The sequence below is a fragment of the Apium graveolens genome, chromosome 6 (assembly GCF_009905375.1).
Source record: "Apium graveolens cultivar Ventura chromosome 6, ASM990537v1, whole genome shotgun sequence".
In the NCBI taxonomy this organism is placed as follows: Eukaryota; Viridiplantae; Streptophyta; class Magnoliopsida; order Apiales; family Apiaceae; genus Apium; species Apium graveolens.
Genome location: NC_133652.1, coordinates 156304993 through 156326753, shown reverse-complemented (window position 1 = coordinate 156326753; position 21761 = coordinate 156304993). Strand labels below are relative to the sequence as shown.

At 33.2% G+C, this 21761-nt stretch overlaps 2 protein-coding genes and 1 long non-coding RNA gene across 3 annotated transcripts; 2 read left to right on the top strand and 1 right to left on the bottom strand.

Annotated features, from left to right (window-relative positions):
• Positions 1-1756: 1756 nt before the first annotated feature.
• Positions 1757-2169, bottom strand: LOC141666656 (uncharacterized). The gene is made up of 3 exons (XR_012552311.1): positions 2128-2169; positions 1935-2039; positions 1757-1829 (listed from the first exon to the last, which is right to left on the bottom strand). It is a non-coding gene; the product is annotated as an uncharacterized LOC141666656 (long non-coding RNA).
• A 1698-nt stretch (positions 2170-3867) lies between these two features.
• On the top strand, positions 3868-5339 carry LOC141668003 (glucan endo-1,3-beta-glucosidase, acidic-like). Its single transcript, XM_074474670.1, has 2 exons — positions 3868-4006; positions 4173-5339. Exons 1-2 carry the CDS (start codon positions 3925-3927, stop codon positions 5204-5206), a joined length of 1116 nt encoding a protein of 371 aa, XP_074330771.1. The 5' UTR covers positions 3868-3924; the 3' UTR covers positions 5207-5339.
• A 4050-nt stretch (positions 5340-9389) lies between these two features.
• Positions 9390-11115, top strand: LOC141665546 (uncharacterized). The gene is made up of 3 exons (XM_074471529.1): positions 9390-9599; positions 9775-9847; positions 9947-11115. Exons 1-3 carry the CDS (start codon positions 9390-9392, stop codon positions 11113-11115), a joined length of 1452 nt encoding a protein of 483 aa, XP_074327630.1.
• Positions 11116-21761: the final 10646 nt, after the last annotated feature.

The following is a 21761-nucleotide window of genomic DNA, read 5'->3' as shown; positions in this document are numbered from 1 at the left end:
TCAAAGATAATCATTCAAAATCAACGTATTATTATAAATCCTCTAAAAACTGAATCGAATACACCCCTGAATATACTCATATCTTCAACGGGTGAAAAATCAAAATATCCACCATTTGGGGGTTACTGCCCAAAATAACATTTGGCGGGAGATAGTCCCAATTTTACCCACCAAATACGCACATGCATATTCCTTTTTTAAATATTTTATAAAAAATACGCATATCTGATATGCGTATTCACTGCTATAGGAACAGGAGATACGCATTGCCAACATGCGTCATCCTGCTACAGTAACAGTGAATACGCATGTCAGACATGCGTATTCTTTGTAAAAATGTAAAAATCTGAATAAGCATCTGTAGCATGCGTAGTCTATCGGTATTTTGGGCAGTTCGTTCCGTCGGTAGGTATTCTGGGCACTTAAAGCTGGAAAGTGGTGTATTTTAGGCATTATTTCTATATGCAATCTAATAATTTATATTGTTCTTTTTATCTGTTCAAACTCATTAAGAGGTCAATAAAATTGTGTTGCATCTGAATGATCAAACCCAGTGTTACACTAGTACAAAAATGACTTTTAGCCACGGTCAAAATAGGCCTTTAGCGTCGGTTTTTCAGCGTGGTATATGCAGGGGACGCTAAAGGTATATTTTTTTGCGTCAGGTAATTAGGCGACACTAGCGTCGGTTAGATGACCGACTCAAAATTTCCACTAACCGACGCTCTTGCTTGGATAATTGCGTCGGTCCAATAAAGTGCCGACGCTGGAATTTGTAATTAGATGCGTCGGTTTATCAAAAAACCGACGTTGAAAGTTAATATTAAAGGCGTCGGTTGTTAAAATTGCCGACGCTATATGTTAATATTAAAGGCGTCGGTCGTTGAAAAAGCCGACGCTATATGTGTATGTTTTAGGCGTCGGTTGTTCAATAAAACCGACGCCTAATGTACTGTAAAAAAAATAAATATTCTTTTCATTTTTATTGATATCCTGGACCTGCTTTTTACAAATACCAGCATTCCCACAAATATAACTGAATAATAAAATTAGCTTGGAATCAAATTGAAACTAAAGTAGGTCTCAAGCTATCTTTTCATACGATACATTGAATTTTAAATAGAATCAAAATATTTTTGATAAAGTAATAAATGACAATGTGTTCCGAAAAAATATTAATGTTCATTTGCCATCATCGAATTAGCAATATCGATGTTGAAAAATCCAGCAAATCATCATTTAGCTTGGGAGGTTCAACACTCAAGAATCTCAGCAAAGTCCGGCACCTACATAATATAGTCACACTTATAATATTTTGGTACATAATTAGCAACATATATAAGATTGTATGTCTCATTTTTCTAGATTTGTCTAAAGTTATTATCGTACCTGATTATAGACATTCGACAATAAAAAATTTTGCCCAAAGCTCTCGAATCTCATTGATTTCCTTCTTAGTATATCTTCTTGAACCAAGACCCTTTCAAATGGAAATGATAAAATATTTAGACAAATCTTGAGTTTAGATGTTTATAAAACAATATCAAATATTTTTTGTCTTACTACTTTCCAGTTCGTGTTAAGATCTTTTTGACAAAGCATGACTATGTCATGCATGTACTTCATAACAAAAAAACCACACTCTGTGCCTCCTTCTTGTTGAGGACACTATACATAAAACACTAAGTTTGATTATATATAAATAAATATAACAACAACAAAATTAAAATATGAAATAAATAAGTTATACCTCAACCTCCATATGAATCCAAAGAAATTCTTTTCTGTTATTCCTCTTTCCGCCTCCTGGTACATACAACTTAAATGCCCTGTGTAATAGGAATATGTCAGTACATAATTCAAAAATCTTAGAAATAAGGATATATATATATATATTGTAGACTATTTGAAATTTAAATTGAAATTTAACTTACGTTCGTGTAGGTGTTGTCAACCGTATTTTCCGTTCCTTCTTCAAAGAATCAAACACATAGATAACACTTTCATGGAGACAAAATAGGAGCAACATCCAGTGGTCACTACACCAATAGACATATATATATATATATCACAATTAGATTATATTTTTAATAAAAATACTGAACATAAAATTGGTTTTGTCCTCACTCTTGGATATAAGGTGCTAATATAAACTGCTTCTCTTTATTCGCAACCAAATTTTTTTCCATGTACTCGGCTGCATCCTGAATACGTTGATAATCACGGATATGCGGTATTGCTAATCTGGATGGCAACATGAATCCAAATTTATCATTATTCAATTTGTTGCAAAGCTTCCCAATGTACCTACATGCAATGTTATTTATCACAATCAATATGTATATTGGATAATGATTCTAAGGTAAATTAGGAAGTAAAGACTAGTCTTACTTCAAAAAAATTCCAGAATGGGTATGTTTAACCAGCTCATTTTCAAAAACTGATCAACATCTTCATGTGCAACGTATATTGGATCTTCTCCATTTTCTTCATACTTAAAGAGCGAACCTTTTTTATTAGTGGACAGCTTTTTAAGCAAAAAACGTAAAGATCGACAATGCTCAGTTGAGTTTGTGTCATCATCAGGGCTTTTCTTGATAGGAGTTACCGAACCTTTACTTTCAACTTTCTTAGGCATCATAACAACTTTTTTCTGTGGAGATTCAGATATATATAATATTCCATGTCACACATCTTCAATTTATATTATTTCTGTGGCTGAGATCAATTTATTCAGAATATATAAATAATTTATATAAATAATTATATATTATATAATTATTCTGTGGAGATTATATTAATTCTGTGGAGATTATATAAATAATTTACATTAATTTATATAATTATTTATATAAATAATTATATATTATATAATTATTTAGTGTGGAGATTATATAAATAATTATATATTATATAATTATTCTGTGGAGATTATATTATATATTCACACATCTTCAATTTATTCAGAATATATAAATAATTATATATTCTGTGGAGATTATATTAATTCTGTATACAAAGTTAATATTAAAAATATAAATAATTATCTATATATTTTGTATTCAAAATATATTCCATGTCACACATCTTCAATTTATATTATTTCTGTAAATACAATCTCCGGCTATTGACTAGCAACAACTAAACAATGCAAATGCTTGCAAAGAAACAGAAAAAATAGCATTTGGGACTTGGGATATAGAAAAGTTGAAAAAAATCATAGTCTTCTCAACAAGCCACAACTAAACATATAGGAAACTAGAAAACACCGATGTTCCCACGCACGGGCAAAGAAGAGCCAAATACCCAAGTCATAGTCTTCTCAGCAAGCCAGTTCAAAAATACAATCTCCTGTTGTTTGCCGAGCAACAACTAAACACAGATGCTTGCGAAGAAGCACATGGCAGATGAAAGAGTACAAAACTTTCATAAAACCTAACTTGCTCCTAGACTGCCCCCGTTGTAGTTAACATCTCACTCAAAGAACTTATCATTCTCACATCATCATTTTCTGCCCAAGTAGTTAACATCTCACTCAAAGAACTTATCATCCTCTCATCATAATCTTCTGCCCAAGTTTTTGGTGTGGTTCGGAGAACATGTCAGTTGGTAATCGATCGTGAAACAATGAGCAAGAGACTGCACAGGTCAAAGCAACAATCAACACACCAAAAACTTGGGCAGAAGATTATGATGAACTAAAGAAGCCACATAGTACATGGTTTTCAAAAAGCATAACAAACTCCAGATAATACCAAATGAAGCATGTATGCAGCGTGCCGCAACACAATGCCTAATAGTTACAAACTTCGGTTTAATGTCTACAATCATCTCTTCAATTCCATCCTCATCCGCTTTTCCTTACCCTCTATATGTATAACTTCATTTTATCTGCAATTAATATTCACCAAAGATACTTAATTAATGCAATCCTTTAGCAATATGCAATATTGCACAGTGCTGCTCCTACTATGCTCATTCTTTGCGTTCCTGCACGATGCTTCAGGTAGACTCACATTACATGTTTCATCATTTCATGCATGCTTCTGGTTTATCCATTTCTCAGTAGACAATATCAAGAGCAGGTTTAGTGTAGCAGTACATTTCAATGTTTTAATATGCACTAGTTACACTTACACATTTTTAATATGATGCCTCTGTTTCTAATGCAGCTGCTCAGCAAGCAAGTGGACAACAACACGCAGAACTGAATAGAGCAGGTGTGTGCTATGGAACTTTTGCAGACAATCTACCATCCCCACAAGAAGCCGTGTCTCTCATCCAAAATCTCCAAGCTAATAGAATAAGACTTTATGGTCCAGATTTTAATGTTCTCCAAGCCCTAAAAAACACCAGTATTGAAGTCGTCCTTGGTGTCCCCAACTATCAACTTCAAAGCATCACTTCCGGCCAAGACAAAGCCAACCAATGGATCCAAAACAACGTCCAGAACTTCCCAGACATCAACTTCAGGTATATTGTTATTGGAAATGGTGTGCCTACACAAGACCAACACAGTATCGAGTATAGAGAGTTTCTGCTCACGGCTATGAAAAACATTCAAAATGCGGTTTCCTCATGCGGTCTACAAAACAAAATCAAAGTCTCCACAGCCCTTGATCATTCAGTTATTCTGAAACAAATTCACCCACCATCAAATGCCGAATTTGACGACAAATACTTTATTGGGGACATAATTCAATTGTTAAAGAACAATAACGCACCGTTTCTTGTAAACATTCACCCATATTATAGCTATGCATTCAACAAACCCGAAATTCCTCTAGAATTAAACAAAGATAGCCAAACCTCAGGTGACATACGTCTCCGGTATGCATACTTCAGATCTCCCTCGGTTTTGGTTAAAGACGGTCAACTAGGATACAAAAATACGTTTGATGCAATGGTTGATGCGGTATACTCTGCACTGGAGAAGGCTGATGCTTCTTCATTGGATGTCGTCGTGTCGGAAACAGGATGGCCTACTGCTGGAGGACCTCAAGCTACAGCATATAATGTAAGACTTTACAACAATAATTTAATTAAGCGAAGTAAGAGCAAGGGGTATCCAAAAAGACCAAAGAAGCCTGTAGAAACTTATATATATAACTTGTTTGATGAAAATCAAAGGAGCGAAATGGAAAGGCACTGGGGGATATTTGAGGCAAATAAACAAGCCAAGTACCCCATCACTTTTGCTTCTTAGTTACAGTATATCAGAAGCCATATTGAATAAGGATTAATGTTTGTATCCAGCCTTCAATCAAGTTCATTGCTCTGTATGTTTAAAGTGTCTACTACTTTGTTAACCTGATTTGTGTACTGTTTCGTGCCCAAACTAATCTATCTATATGGAAGATGAAAGAGTACAAAACTTTCATAAAACCTAGCTTGCTCCTAGACTGCCCCCGTTGTAGTTAACATCTCACTCAAAGAACTTATCATTCTCACATCATCATTTTCTGCCCAAGTAGTTAACATCTCACTCAAAGAACTTATCATCCTCTCATCATAATCTTCTGCCCAAGTTTTTGGTGTGGTTCGGAGAACATGTCAGTTGGTAATCGATCGTGAAATAATGAGCAAGAGACTGCACAGGTCAAAGCAACAATCAACACACCAAAAACTGGTTCACCACGCCAGTCAAGTAGTAGCAACAAATACCGCAATATAGACACCAATCTTTGCACAAACAGGTCGACAACCAAGTATGCAACAAGAGTTGTGCTCCTCTAAAACTAAAAACAGAAGCAACGAGCAAGCTATCCAACTGCATTAATATAGAAAAATAGAACTTGTCATCAAAGAGTTAGAAATCTTGATTATAGATAACCGCCTAATAGCTCATCCAGCAGTAACACAATCAATCAGTCACCAAACCACCAATCCCAAGTCACAAGAGAGCGCTGATAGGTGTCAAAGCTCGATGAACTTTTAGAGTAATCCCACGTCCGCTACTCTGTTGAAATCGTCTTCCAAAATGATGAAAACACTAATCAAAATCTTATCATAACTCAAATTAAAAAAATTATGAGATACATATGATAAATAGATAAATATGTGATTAAAAAATAATTATACAAAAATAAAAAAATTAAAAGAACACCTTCAGTGTCGTGACATCCCTGGTCTAATTAATTTTTTACTCTAATACTTTTAGCGTCGGTTAAATTAAAGCCCGTAGCATAAAGCAGAAATTTATAGCGTCGGCCAACTAGAAACCCGTAGCACAAAGCATACTTTTTAGCGTCGGTTGTAAACGGCGACGCCATAAATACTTTTAAGCGACGGTTACCTACAGAAGCGACGCTATTAACACTTTTAGCGTCGGTTAAATTAATAACCGACACCAAATGCCGTGCACATATACCTATTTGCGTCGTTCAATCTTGCAACCGACGCAGGAAGTACCTTTAGGCGTCGGTTCTTTAAAGAACCGACGCTAAAACTACGTTGCAGAAAGTACTTTTTGTACTAGTGTTACCCGGTTCGCAGGTCGACCCCTGGAACCGTGAACTGGTTCGCCCGTACCGGAACACGGGTCGAAGTCGACCCAGATCGACTGGGATTGCGTTCCAATTCGTCTTTTCCGGCGAACCGTGGTTTCTGTTCCGACGACTGTAAATGGAGAAAGATATGAATAAAAAATAAGTTTTTAGTGTTTCTTGGGTTATAAAGGTGATGAGTGATGGGTGATAAATGATGACTTGGATGTATATATGTATGTATCTATCAATTTTTCTGCAGAAACCTAATCAAGAAGAGGGCTATGCGGAGAAGAAGAAAGGAAAGAGACGCATACCGATGAGTAATTGACAGATACAAATGTATATTTGTATTGTAATTTGTACAAAAGTAAATAGTAATTTTTCCTTCCTTTTTTCTTTTTCCACCGTTTAAATTGAAACTTGAAATCTAATAAATAAGCATCTTTTATTTGAAGAAGACGACTTTTGTGTTTTTTTATAATTAATTAAAAATTAAATAATTTATAATTGATATACACTTAAATCTCGATAAATGAATATTATTAGAATAGGAATATTTTATTCATTAATCGAGATTATTTATTTATCGGGGTCAAAAATACATTATCTTTATTATATTGGAACCGAAAAAAACTTATTTGATGAGATGATTCGTTTATCAAATCTTCATTTATTGAGAATTTACTGTATTTAGCATACAAATAAATGAAATAAGAGTGGTGCTACTAACAAAAAACGATTTCAAAAAATATTCTAAAATGATGCAATATATAATTTCATTCGTGATACTAATACATATGTACGAGGATTCTATATAATTAAAAAGCCAATAATCAATAAGATATCAACAATTAAATATTTATAACCATTTTTAAAATATTTTTTGGGACACATAATAAATGTAAAAATATTTGTCTAAAACAAAAAAAAAATACTTTTAAATTGATTTTTACTCAATTCATGTTAGCTTTACATTATATTCATCTAATATTGATTGCGAAATCTTCGTAAATTAAAGGAAAATATTATTTTTAGCACATTTATTTTATGACGTATATAAATCAAAGGCATACATAAATGTAACTTAAAAAATCAATAATTATAATCATCTTGATCGTTGTTCACAATCTGCACAGACTAAATCAAATGTAAGTAAAAAGAATTTTAATAATTTTTTTAAAATATAAAAAATATCGTATTTGATTACTTTTTGATATATGATCCCACATTCGGTACATTGTTCGATGTTTAGTTTGAAATAGGTACAACTCAAATTCGGTTTGATGTAAAAATAGATTTTATGAGCATATGGTCTAGACTGAGTACAGTTTATATATAGGTCAGTAAACTAGCTCGTTGATAAATTTTGTAAATCAATAGATAAAAATACTAATATATATATATATATATATATCCCTGAATAGATTTTGCGAACATATGGCCTAGCTAGACTGAGTACATTTTATATATAGGTCAGTAAACTAGCTCATTGATAAATTTACAAACATATGATATAGTCTGAGACTCTGAATACATATTATTTATTAGTAGGTAAACCGAATCATTGATATAGTTTGTAAATAGTAGATTAACATACCATTTATATATTATGTTACTCGGACTTGGTTATAAGTATCCGAGTGTCCATGTCCGACACGGGTTTAGACCGAGTATAATTTATATATATGTTAGTAAACCAGATCGTTGATATTTATACTAAACTATAATAACCGAACTGGGGTATAATTTGTAGTTTGGTTAACCCCTATTTTTGGTTATCTCTTTTGATTATGACCGTCAAATCCTTAACCAAATGATCATAACGTTAGATCCGAATACTAAAAAAATATACCACCCAAGCTTACAGGTTCAGATCCCGTCAAGAACAAGCATTTATATAATATTTATAAAAAAAATACACTAATCACACAAACATCAAACATTTAATTTTTATTTATAAACAAGGTAATGGTTCAAATCTCATCAACCATATACTACTTTATACTATATTATTTAATTTAACTTAAAGTTATACATAATCAAATTATAATTATATAGTTGTTAATTTAAGTATTTAATTATTTATATCAGAATTTTAATATAATTATATAAAATAAAAATAAAAATATATAAATATTAACATGTACCCGTGCATCGCACGGATATTAAACTAGTAGTTTGTAAATATTAGATTAACATACCAGTTATATACTATGTTACTCGAACTCGGTTAAATCATTTCTAAGTTATTTTTATGTGATTCTTTTAGTTTAAATTAAAAAATAATAATTTACTTCCTTTATTGTACAAAACATATTTTTGTTCATCTCATTAACCAAAATACAAAATAATTAAAAGGAAGGGGAATCAAATTATGCCTCGGTTTCTCACTAGTATTAAAATTAACATTAATTTTATTATAGAATGTGATTCAATTTTGTCTATTAGACTTCTGTGTCTTGCCTGTATAAATGCATGAAACCCCATAGCTGTTGTTATATATAGATATCAAACTAAACTCTACACAATACAAACATATAATCAAAAATGGCTTTTGGAAGCGGTAGTAAAAGGCGCTCTGAACAAATCTCCCAAGATAAAGGTGAGTTTAATCAGCAAGATGAAGAAGTACATCCAACAGAGACACCCACAGATGATATTGATGAGCCAAATCCAACCCTTAAACCACTACTCTGTGAGGTAGAAAATAAGGCAAAGGCTACTGGAAAAAATCCCGGAGGCTCGAAAAAATGGGTTTGCAAGCATTGCAAGAAATCTTATACAAGTTCTTACACAAGGATCCATTATCACTTTCTTGGTGCTCCACCTGGGAAAAAAGCATAAATTCAAAGATGTCCGGTTATGATGACCAACAAAATAGAGCTATTGAGGATCAAAAAAATGGTTGAAGATGCAGAAGAGAAAGGCATATCTCCGTCCCTGACATCAACTACAATCAACAATTCAATGAAGGCTTCTCTAAAAGAAAAAAATATTGTTGATTCATTTTGCATGATGGAAAGACACTCGGTTGATTTGCTTGTCGAGAAGGCTTTGTGTGCGAATGGAATTCCTTTTAATGTGCTTAGGAGTCCAGACTTTATTGCCATGGTGAGAGGCATAAATTATGCTCCTTAAGGATTATAAATTACCATCATATGACAAGGCAAGGACTACATTACTTGATGAATGTAAAAGAGATATTGAGAAGTACTTGGTGCCACTGAAAGATACTTGATTCACTAATGGTGTTTCTATTATCTCTGATGGATGGACAAATATAAAGCATAAACCACTCATTAATGTCATTGCTTCTAACAGTCACGACTCAATATTTTTGTACGCTGAAACTTTCGAAGGTATATTATTGTACTTACAATCTTGCATTTTATTTAGAATATAAATGATATCTTATATCTTTAATACGAATCTGATTTTTTTTCTTTTTTCGGGGATAGAGAAAACGGGCAAAAAAATTGCTTCTTTTTTGCTCAAATCGATTGATGATATCGGGCCTTCAAATGTACTACAAGTCATTACTGACAACGCCGCAAATTGTAAGGCAGCGGGAAAGGAAATAGAGAAGGTGCATAAGCATATCTTTTGGTCACCATGTGTGGTACATACTCTTAATCTTATCTTTAAAGATTTTGCTGCTGAGTTTAGTTGGATTCCGGAGATATGTAAAAGGGCTAAAGATTTAGTTAAGTTTTTTATTAATCACTCACATGCCCTAGCCATGTTTAGAACAAATTCTAATCTTAAATTAATTAAAGTGGCTAAAACTAGATTTGCATCACATCACATTTTGTTAAGAAGATTAAAAAAGTGTAGGGAGTCTCTTGCTCTGACAGTGGTTTTAATGGCTTGGAAGAAGTGGGTTAGGAATAGTGAAGTGGGAGTGAAAAATCTTGGGGAAGAGATCGCTGCAACTATTGGGGATGATCAGTTTTGGGAAGATGTTGATAATATATTATCCATCACCAAACCAATATATTTAATGATTAAATTTGCTGATGCTGATGGATTTATGAGATTTGCTGATAGTGTTCCAATGCACTGTTTGGGATTTTCGCTCAACCCTCATTTTTATGATGCTAATTACTTGAGAATTGAAGCTCCATGTGGTATCCCTAGGCGCCCTCCAAATCATGATTTGGAGGTTGTTAAAGGGGTGATGACAGCCTTGGAAAAAATTGGTGAAGATGCAAGTGAAAGAAAACTTTTATGTGAACAACTTTCAAAATTCCAAGCAAAAGAAGGGATTTTTGGCTCTCCCGCAGCTAGAATTGATGCAGTGTCCCTGAATCCAATTTCCTGGTGGTCTACATATGGTTCAGAAACTCCACAATTGGCTGGAGTTGCTTTTAAAATTTTGTCACAGCCAATAAGTAGTTCTTCCGCTGAACGGGTCTGGAGCACGTACTCGTACATTCATAGTGTAAAACAGAATAGGCTCAATGCTGCAAGGGCTGATAAACTCGTGTTTATTCATTTCAATGCTTGTCTTTTGTCTCGTTGTTCGGAAAGCTATAAAAAAGGGCCATCGAAGAAGTGGGATGTCAATCCGGAGAATTCACTGTTGGAGGAATCTGCTGTAAGACTTGAAGATACAAACTGGGAGTAAATTGGTGGTTCAAATTTATTTTATATTTGATGATTTGATGATGTATTTGAGATCTCTATGACTCTGTTTTGGTTTTTATTTTTGGAACATTGCTGTGGTTTATTAAGTTTTTGGTCATGTCTAAACTCTAAACTTGATGCTTTGATTTTAAATATTACTTGGAGATGCTTTGGTTTAATATTACTTGGATTCATGATTTACTGTTATTGTATATTCTTGCTGCTGTATAATATATTTTCCAGGACCTCCAGGTTTACAAGACTGTAGTTTGTATTAATAAGTTACCAGAATGTTAATGTGAATCAGCGGATGCTCACTTGCAGCCTATTCTTGCTATGTATAAATAAGTTGAAGGGCAGAATACAAAGCATGTCAAAGAAGTCAACTAGTTTGCTGGAAAAATTTGGTAATACATTTATGTTTTTCATTTTTGATGTACAAAATATCTAATAAAATAAATAAATAAAGGGTTCTTTGTATCGACCCACGAACCCGATTCATGACTTAACGAATGAGATTCCTTCACATCCACGTCCCACGTACCCGAACTCGTACCACGTCCCGGAACGACCCAAGTCCCGTGCAACAGTGATCAAACCTCCATTCTTTCTCTGCTCGACCCGGAAAGGGACGAGGCTAGGTAATGGCCGTAGGTGACCATGACCCGCCCAATATTATCTCAAAAATATAATATTTACTTATAAATATTACAATTAATTGTTAAAATAATAATATTTCTTTATCTTATTGGATACAGATTTGATATATTAACCTCATAAATAAATTATATGCCGCAATATTCATGTATATGACAAAAAAGCATAAAATATTTTGCATATACATTTTTAAATTTTCTTATTTTTAAATATATATTTCTAATATATTTATATTTTTAACCTCTATTTTAATTTTGTTATTTAAATTAGTGACGAATGACTTAAAATCAATTATAAAACATTTTCAATATAATTTTCATATTATACATTATATGTATATGGATATATATATATATATCCAAGTTATTATTTTTTATTCAATATTTAAGTTTTTATTTTAGTTTTAAACTAACATAATAACCCATGCAATACACGCAACATTATCTACCGCTTTAGAAAAATATATGTAAATTTAAATTTGATATGTTGATTTATTTATTAGTATTGATTTTCTATATTACTAATTAGTAATGAAATTTTTAGGTACGTCGAATGAGACAAATAAAATTAAACTAAAAGTTTATAGGTATAATTATGTAATTGTCTAGGATATGTAATTACCTCTTTAAGTTTTTAACAAAAAAATGAATAAAATTTGTGCATTGCAAATTTTGGAATGTAGACGTAGATTACATAAAAAAAAATATTAGTGGGGTGATTTAAGTACTTCAAGGGCCTGTTTGGCACATAACTTATAAGCCACTTACGGCTTATAAGCCCGTAACAATTTATCTACGAGTGTTTGTCGACCCAACTTATAAGTTGAATTTATAAATTATAAGCTGATAAGTTGAATGTTAGTAACCACGTACTTTTTCTCAACTTATTTTGATTTTTTGCTGATTTATTAACCTCAATTTTAAAATATTTATTTTTAAATGTTAATCTAACTTCAAATTAATGAATTTAGATAATTATATTTAATAATTATTTATTTTAGTTCATTTAAGAAAAAAAAAATCTGACTTATAAGTAAAACTATCCAAACAATACACTTATTTAACTTATAAATATTTTTCTCCTTATGACTTATGATTCACTTATTCATTTTAAGTTGTAAGTTACTTATTTCAGATTTCCCAAAGCGGCTATGTATCTTCAACTTTTCATTGGACTTCTTGACATCGTAAGTGGTGAACATTCCGAGAGATCTGAGACACTGCACCAATCCTGAATTCTTCCAAGCCCAGTTCGAAGAATTTTTGGGACCGTACATTAAAACGTGAAACAAAACTTTTTCAAAAAAATTTACTAATATTTAAAGAGTTTGGAAGTTAACACAAAGTAATATGCTAGGAGGCAGCTCATCCTTATACTTTAAGTTTACATCAAATATATTTATGTTTGTTAAAAAAATAAAATAAATTTTTTTATTTGAAAATTAACGAAAATTATAAAATCTAAACTAATACATTATGTACATGTTTAAAATATAACATAAGTTGAGAAAAATATGAGAATATTAAATATTAACAGAATAATCTAAAGTAAACTTGTATCCAAGAACTAAATAATAAACAAAGTCAAAGTTATACGAAAGAGAACTAAACAATGAACAAAATCAAAGTTACATGGATTTCTCATCAATCCAAATAAATAAGAAAATTTGATTTATATTTTGAATTTATGGGTTTCGTTTCAGAATTTTTAAATATATATATTAAGAAATAGATTGTAACGTATATATACACATTTTATGCTATAATATTTTGGGCCCCTGGATCCTAATGGCCATATTACAGACGCATGGCATGCACCAGTTCAAAGGCTGCCTATGGTTTCATAATGGTTTCATAATGGTTTCATAATCCGTCCCTCTGAGAATTTTTACATATTTTTGTTCGTTTGACACGTATTTTAAGGTATTATAAAGTATAGTTAAATAATTTATTTTTAGATTTTTTTTCTGTATAAAAGTTTAAATATTATATTTTTATTTAAAAAATATTTAAAATTATTTAGGGAACCATACTTTACGAGAGCCTTAAAATACGTGTCAATCCCCCGTTCCTCAATATAAAGAATCCAGGGAGACGGAGTGTTAGGTCCCAATGTGTTTGTAGAAGGGGGGTTGAATACAAACAGTACCAAATAATCGAATAAATGCGGAATAAAAAATGTGAAACAAAATTCAAGTTAAATAAAAATATTATTAAACTTGAAAGGTGTTACAACAACTGTATCGATTACAAGGTATTAATCTCAAATCAATTATCACAAATCTAGAATAAATTCGACATGAACTTTTTCTATTTTTGCAATAATTAAAATCAAATGCTAAACGCGATTTGAGATTAAGTTCTAGGGATTTTGATCCGCTAGATTGTTACACAAGAACAAGATAAATAATTCTAGTGGTTTGGATTTAACATTAACAAACTAGAATTTTGATCTTGATGTAAGCAGAGAAGAAAATAAAATGTTTCAAGGCGGCTGCTTTCTTTTCTTTGTTCTTGAATGTGTTCTGTATGATTGAGATAAGATTGAGTTGAATGAATTCTGCTTCTATTTATCAACAGCCGAATTAATTGAATTGGAATGACAATCCTTTGGCCAGCAAGACTTTCGGTATGACAATATTTACAACTAGCAAGACAATCAAAATGAACTAGCAAGACTTTCGGTATGACTATTGATTGTCATACCGATTGTCATATTAGTTCAAATAAATTGTCTTGCTGAATTAATAACAGATTTTAATCTAAACAGAAATTCTAATAAGACAATTAAATGTATTGGCATGACTTTCGGTATGACTATCAATTGTCATACCGATTGTCATACTAGTTCAAATGAATTGTCTTGTTTTGAATTTAAGCAGATTTTAAACCAATTAAAATCTTGTAAATCCTCAATATTAATTCTAAATTAATTAATCAATTTAATTCAACTAATCAATAAATTAATCTTTGCAGATATAATTTATTTTCTTAATTAAATTATATGACTTAATTAGTTAATAGAGAATTAATACTAACCCTGAGCAGCATCCATTCTTCTGACAATCTTCTGAAAATCACTGAGACTTATGAATCAATTCCGCCACTTCAACGTTGACACTCGATGTACTGTCTAGTTCATGAGTGACTAACTTCCGTGACGTTTCTTCATGTGTTGACTTTGATACTCTGATTTTCTTCAGATTAAATCCTTGTAATTAATGATACTCTGACGAGATCTCTGTCACTTGATTAAATCCACGATCTTGATTTATATCACTGAGGCATGATCAACTTCTTGAACTTCTTCCAGTGAATTACCTCCTCAAGTCTGTAGATGAACCTTGTTTCTGAATCCTTTGACAGATATTACTTTGCGAGATCTCTCTGACGGTCGATCCACTATTTACTTATTACATTCTTATTTGAGTTGAGTTGAATCCTCGAATATACAAATAGGCTATGACATATGACTTACAATCTCCCCCTATTTGTTTGTTAGACAATAACACACAAATACCTAGAGGATAACTCAACTAACAAATAAGAAAAAGATATAAACATACATGCAAAGTAAATAGCAGAAAAGTTCTGGATGAGATTTAACATTTTCCAGATTTCAAGTAGATGTTCCTCTAGACTGAACATATCTTCAAGTAGTTCCATCTTCATTTGTACAACCACATTTCCTGTTGAGAAACCCATATCTCTTGCTTCTCCCCCTATGAGAATCAACTGATTAAAGAATATCACCTTCGTTTTACCACCTCTCCCGTACAATAGGATCCGCAGATAAAAACCAATGGTACTCCCCTAACTGCTTCTTCCCTTACTAGGAAATCACCTTGTGTTTACCACCTCTCCCGTACAATAGGATCCGTAGTTAGAAACAACAATGGTGTGGTGTAGTGTACATTTTTAGGATCTTTTTCTTCCTCCCTGCTATTTCTCCCCCTTAGTTGAGGAATCCTCCAAACTATTACTTAAGCTTTTATCTCCCCCTTAAAGAAGGAATGTATGTCGTCGTCTGAAGGAGTTCTCATATTTCACTTGGTTGGAAAAGAAATAACAAGTAGTTTCTCTTTCTTCCTCACTGTGAGTGTGTGATTCTGTTTAGTGTACCTCACATGAATTTCACTCTTCTCTCCACTCGTGTTTACACTCATTCTCACAAGTGTATCACTCTTCTCATAGCTCCATATTCCAGCTGTACCTGCAAGGAAAATCACCTTAGCCATCTTTAAGGAGGTCACAGGTGGGGCAATGGGAGTTCGCAAATCCCCATCCTTGTTAAACTCGTCAGATGAATCTGAGTCATAATCTACAAGTTGCTAGTTTCCCTTTTAGGGTTCCAGATTTGAATTCTGGGAAGGTAAACAATGATCCAACGAATTTAGCATAAAGATCAAAGTTCCCTTCTAATGTCTGTGAAGACATTTCCTTGTGACTTATCAGGTAATATCTGAATCATTGTCAACAAGTTGCCGATCTGCACCTATGTCAGATCCACTATCCGCAGATGCATCCAGGGGATTTAAGCCTGGGGAGGTAGACACTGACCACTGACATATGGCTTTTGGATCAGTATCCTCTCCTAACACCTGTAAAGGCAATTGGTCCACTAACGAACCTTGAACAATCGAATCTGACCTTAAAATGGTCGAAACTCTTGTTTCCGTCAACTCATCCTTTGTGTGTGTAACCTCTCCTTGTGCATCAAGAATTGATTATGTTTGAAGTGGTGACACTACATCGGATACCTTGGCCGACAGGCAAAATTCAATAGACTCACCCTGTTGAGAGAATGAATCTAGTAACAGTTTTTGTGCCTTTTCAGCCATTACATCTTTTTGAGAAGATGTATGGGGGCTAGCAGTTGTCTCGGTTTAAATACTACTCATCTATGTAGGAGACAGAGCTACTGGGTTGACTACAGAACCTTCCTTATGTGGTGCACTAAGGCACTATCTCCCTCATGCTCATTCATACTACATTTAGTGGTAAGAGAGTGTTGGTTGGTTCTGTTTTTGTGTTTGTCTTTACAGTCTGGGATAGACGTTGTGGGTTTTCAACCTCATGACTGTCAATGAAAGAAAGTCATTGGAGACTGAACCTGTAACACAGAACATATGGTAATAGAGAGAAAATGATTTACAATAGTGATTTCAAATGATTTTACATGAAATAAGAAATCACTAATGTAGAAAGAAGTTTGATTTTGTTTTTCAATATGAATGAGTTTTTGATAAAATATTGATCACTTAGGGTAAAGTCTAAGTAATTCTCATTCATATCAAAAGCTTACAAATATCTGCAACATAATGTTAACAACATATCATTGATCGATACTTGTCAAGTACTTTAGATACTAATTGTTATATTGCATTAACAATATACCACTGCACATATAAAACAATATGGTTGTGCCTAGTGATAAGATAGTTATAAATATGACGACTCTACTTATTCATATAAAACTGTAACTGCAGTTAGAGTGTCATACCATGTCCTTGACGATTGCTTGAGCAGTATACTAGTTCATACCAACCTGAAGTGAGACTGTGAAGAAGAGATTGCATAGTCCAATAGATCTGCAGCTGCAAAGTCCATGAAATGTGGTGCATTGACTTCCTCTTTTGACTCACCAACCAGGAGTACACTTGTACACATCTTACTAGAGTCCAATTCCAAGTGTAATGTGCATCAGGTGCCTGATATGTCGTAATATTCTCAAGTCTCGTCACTAGTGCTATATGTTAGATACTGCTTCCTGATAATAACCTAGCACAATATACAAAATTACAATGATAACATTCCCAGCTTGTACACAGCCATATTCCTCGGATAAACCTTTGCTGTTATCTCCAAAGGTAACCAGGGGGGCAGCTTTCTCAATCCTCATTTGATAGCAGGGCTCTATCTCCGGTCATATGTCTTGATGATCCACTGTCAAGAATCCACACTACCGGTTACACCTGTATACTGCCCTGCACTTCAAATGGATTAGACCTTCTTCGAAACCCAAACTTGGTTGGGCCCGGCATACTTGTAGAATTGTCCTTTGTCAGGCAAAACAAAATTTTTAATTTTAATTGTCTCAACTTTCTCAATGACTGAACATTTGACCTTGTAAACAGCCTTAACAAATTTCTGTTTAAGCTTAGGCACAAATGTCTCCTTTCTAGCCTTAGAAGGACTAGCAGTCTTAGACCTATCATGCTTCTTGTTATTCACATGCTGACGAGGAGTAGTCTTATCATTAGACACATGCTTGCCATTAAAATAAGCATACATCATATTAAAAGCACAAGACATACAATTAGAAACACCACATGCTTTATGAGAGTGATTAACAGCAGGCAATTTATGCATGGTAGACATGGCATTTTTATTATCCAACTCATGTGTGTCTGAGTTAGTCTCAGTTGCTTTCACAACTTTGACTGGAACTTTCGACACACTTGACTTGGAAACAACCTTCTCATTAGCAAGATCTTCAGCACGTATTTCTTCTTGAATAACAGAAGAGGTCGCATCAAATGGTTCAGCAATTGATGCTTTATAGAGGGGTTCATCAACACCCTTAAGCACATGTAGTACTTCCCTCCCTTTAGCACAGACATGAGGAGGGGAGTTTATGCCTAATTCTCCAATAGCAGCATTGTAATCATAACCTATTCCAGATGTTTGATTAACAGCTTGCTTACTGTAGAACTCTTTAGCCTTCGAACAAGAATTGAAGTAGGCTCTAACCTTAGTCTCAAGACCGGTGATCTTGTCTTTGAGAATAGTTTCGAGTTTTCTATAACAGTCAACTCTATTCTCTAGAAAAGATACCTGTTCTTTTAATTTGTCTTGATTAATGTGCACAAGTCTTAATTCATTGACCTCTTTCTCAAGGTCTGTGATCTGTAAACTTAACAGTTCATTATCACGACGTGCACAATCTAAGTTACCTCTTAGATGATAAACCATTTCAGCATCAGAAAGTTTTACCTCTATTCTTGACGATGAAGCTTTTCCATCACTAGCCATAAGAGCAAGATTTCCTTCATCTTCATCTTCACTGTCAGTATCATCCCAGCTTCTTCCCTTTGCCAGATAAGCCCTTTCAGAGTTCTTTCTTACTTGCTTTGGCTTCCTACATTCTGTGGCAAAGTGTCCCAACTCATTGCAGTTATAGCATCTAATGGTGCTTCGATCAACCATCCCTGTTTTGTACCCACCACTGCTGGTGTTAGAGGATGAAGATCCACCTTTCTGGAATTTGTTGTAGTTGGACTTGTACTTAAGCTTGGGATTCCTCCTGAATCTGACATGGGAGAATCTCTTGACAATTTGGGCCATTGATTCATCTTCCAATTTATCCAGCTCTTCCAAGGAATAAAAATCATCACTTGATTGATTTGTAGTAGGAGGATCATATTCTGCTACTAACTCATTTTCCTCACCCTTGGAAAACTGTACCATTCTTTCTAACTGTTGAGATTGTTGTTGTTGTTGACCTTCAGCTACAAGTGCAGTAGATGTGCTGACCATTCTATCCTTCCCGTAGACTTCCTTCTGTTGAATCTGCTCCAACTCATAGGTTTTTAACACTCCATAGAGCTTGTCCAAAGAAATCTCACTCAGATCTCTAGCTTCTCTAATGGCAGTGATTCTATGTTCAAGATGAGCTGGCAGTGTTAAAAGGAACTTTTTGTTGACCTCCCTGATTGAATAATACTTTCCATTGATGTTCAGGTTGTTGATCAACGCATTGTACCTCTCAAACACTTCAGTAATTCCTTCTCCTGGATTTGATTTGAAATGTTCATATTCAAAGGTTAGGATTTCCAACTTGTTCTCCCTAACTTCCTCTGTGCCTTCATTAATCACCTCAATAGTTTCCCACATGTGTTTGGAATTTTTACAGTTCATCACATGTCTGTTCATCAAGGGATCAAGGGAATCAATTAATATTAATTGAAGGCTGGCATCCAAGGAGGCTTCTTCCTTCTCAGCAGGAGTAAAATCTTCGGGCTCTTTTGGATAGGTTCTAGCTTTAGTAGTCACCACACCATCTATTATTACCTCCGGTTCAATAACCGTCGGAGTTTTTATACCCTTCTTTAACAAGTTTGAATATTTGGGATTTGCAACTTGTAAAAATAATAGCATCTTCTTCTTCCACATGATATAATTCTCTTTATCAAATTGTGGAATTTTAACGGTTCCAACTTTATGTGAAGTCATTATGAATTTTTGAATAAATAAAAATTCAAGGAGTTGAAAAATCACAAAAGTCTAGGATCTTGATTTGTTCGTTAATCAGAAGGCTCTGATACCAATTGTTAGGTCCCAATGTGTTTGTAGAAGGGGGGTTGAATACAAACAGTACCAAATAATCGAATAAATGCGGAATAAAAAATGTGAAACAAAATTCAAGTTAAATAAAAATATTATTAAACTTGAAAGGTGTTACAACAACTGTAACGATTACAAGGTATTAATCTCAAATCAATTATCACAAATCTAGAATAAATTTGACATGAACTTTTTCTATTTTTGCAATAATTAGAATCAAATGCTAAACGCGATTTGAGATTAAGTTCTAGGGATTTTGATCCGCTAGATTGTTACACAAGAACAAGATAAATAATTCTAGTGGTTTGGATTTAACATTAACAAACTAGAATTTTGATCTTGATGTAAGCAGAGAAGAAAATAAAATGTTTCAAGGCGGCTGCTTTCTTTTCTTTGTACTTGAATGTGTTCTGTATGATTGAGATAAGATTGAGTTGAATGAATTCTGCTTCTATTTATCAACAGCCGAATTAATTGAATTGGAATGACAATCCTTTGGCCAGCAAGACTTTCGGTATGACAATATTTACAACTAGCAAGACAATCAAAATGAACTAGCAAGACTTTCGGTATGACTATTGATTGTCATACCGATTGTCATATTAGTTCAAATAAATTGTCTTGCTGAATTAATAACAGATTTTAATCTAAATAGAAATTCTAATAAGACAATTAAATGTATTGGCATGACTTTCGGTATGACTATCAATTGTCATACCGATTGTCATACTAGTTCAAATGAATTGTCTTGTTTTGAATTTAAGCAGATTTTAAACCAATTAAAATCTTGTAAATCCTCAATATTAATTCTAAATTAATTAATCAATTTAATTCAATTAATCAATAAATTAATCTTTGCAGATATAATTTATTTTCTTAATTAAATTATATGACTTAATTAGTTAATAGAGAATTAATACTAACCCTGAGCAGCATCCATTCTTCTGACAATCTTCTGAAAATCACTGAGACTTATGAATCAATTCCGCCACTTCAACGTTGACACTCGATGTACTGTCTGGTTCATGAGTGACTAACTTCCGTGACGTTTCTTCATGCGTTGACTTTGATACTCTAATTTTCTTCAGATTAAATCCTTGTAATTAATGATACTCTGACGAGATCTCTGTCACTTGATTAAATCCACGATCTTGATTTATATCACTAAGGCATGATCAACTTCTTGAACTTCTTCCAGTGAATTACCTCCTCAAGTCTGTAGATGAACCTTGTTTCTGAATCCTTTGACAGATATTACTTTGCGAGATCTCTCTGACGGTCGATCCACTATTTACTTATTACATTCTTATTTGAGTTGAGTTGAATCCTCGAATATACAAATAGGCTATGACATATGACTTACACGGAGGGAGTATATATTTGATAACGTGACCTCCAAATCCCACATGTAAAAAAAACCATATGTAAAGCTTTTGATAATATTTTCAAAAAATCAAAATTTTCCTATGGTGCATATATATCTTAACAAATTCTAGTTTGAGTAGCTAATTTTGTTTTAGACGAATTAAGTCTCATTTGTTAATCTGAACAATATATTCTGAACCATTATAATTTTGAATGAATAGCTAATCTGAACTGAATCAGTTATATCTGTTTGATATATTGTATTAAAAATTCTGAATGA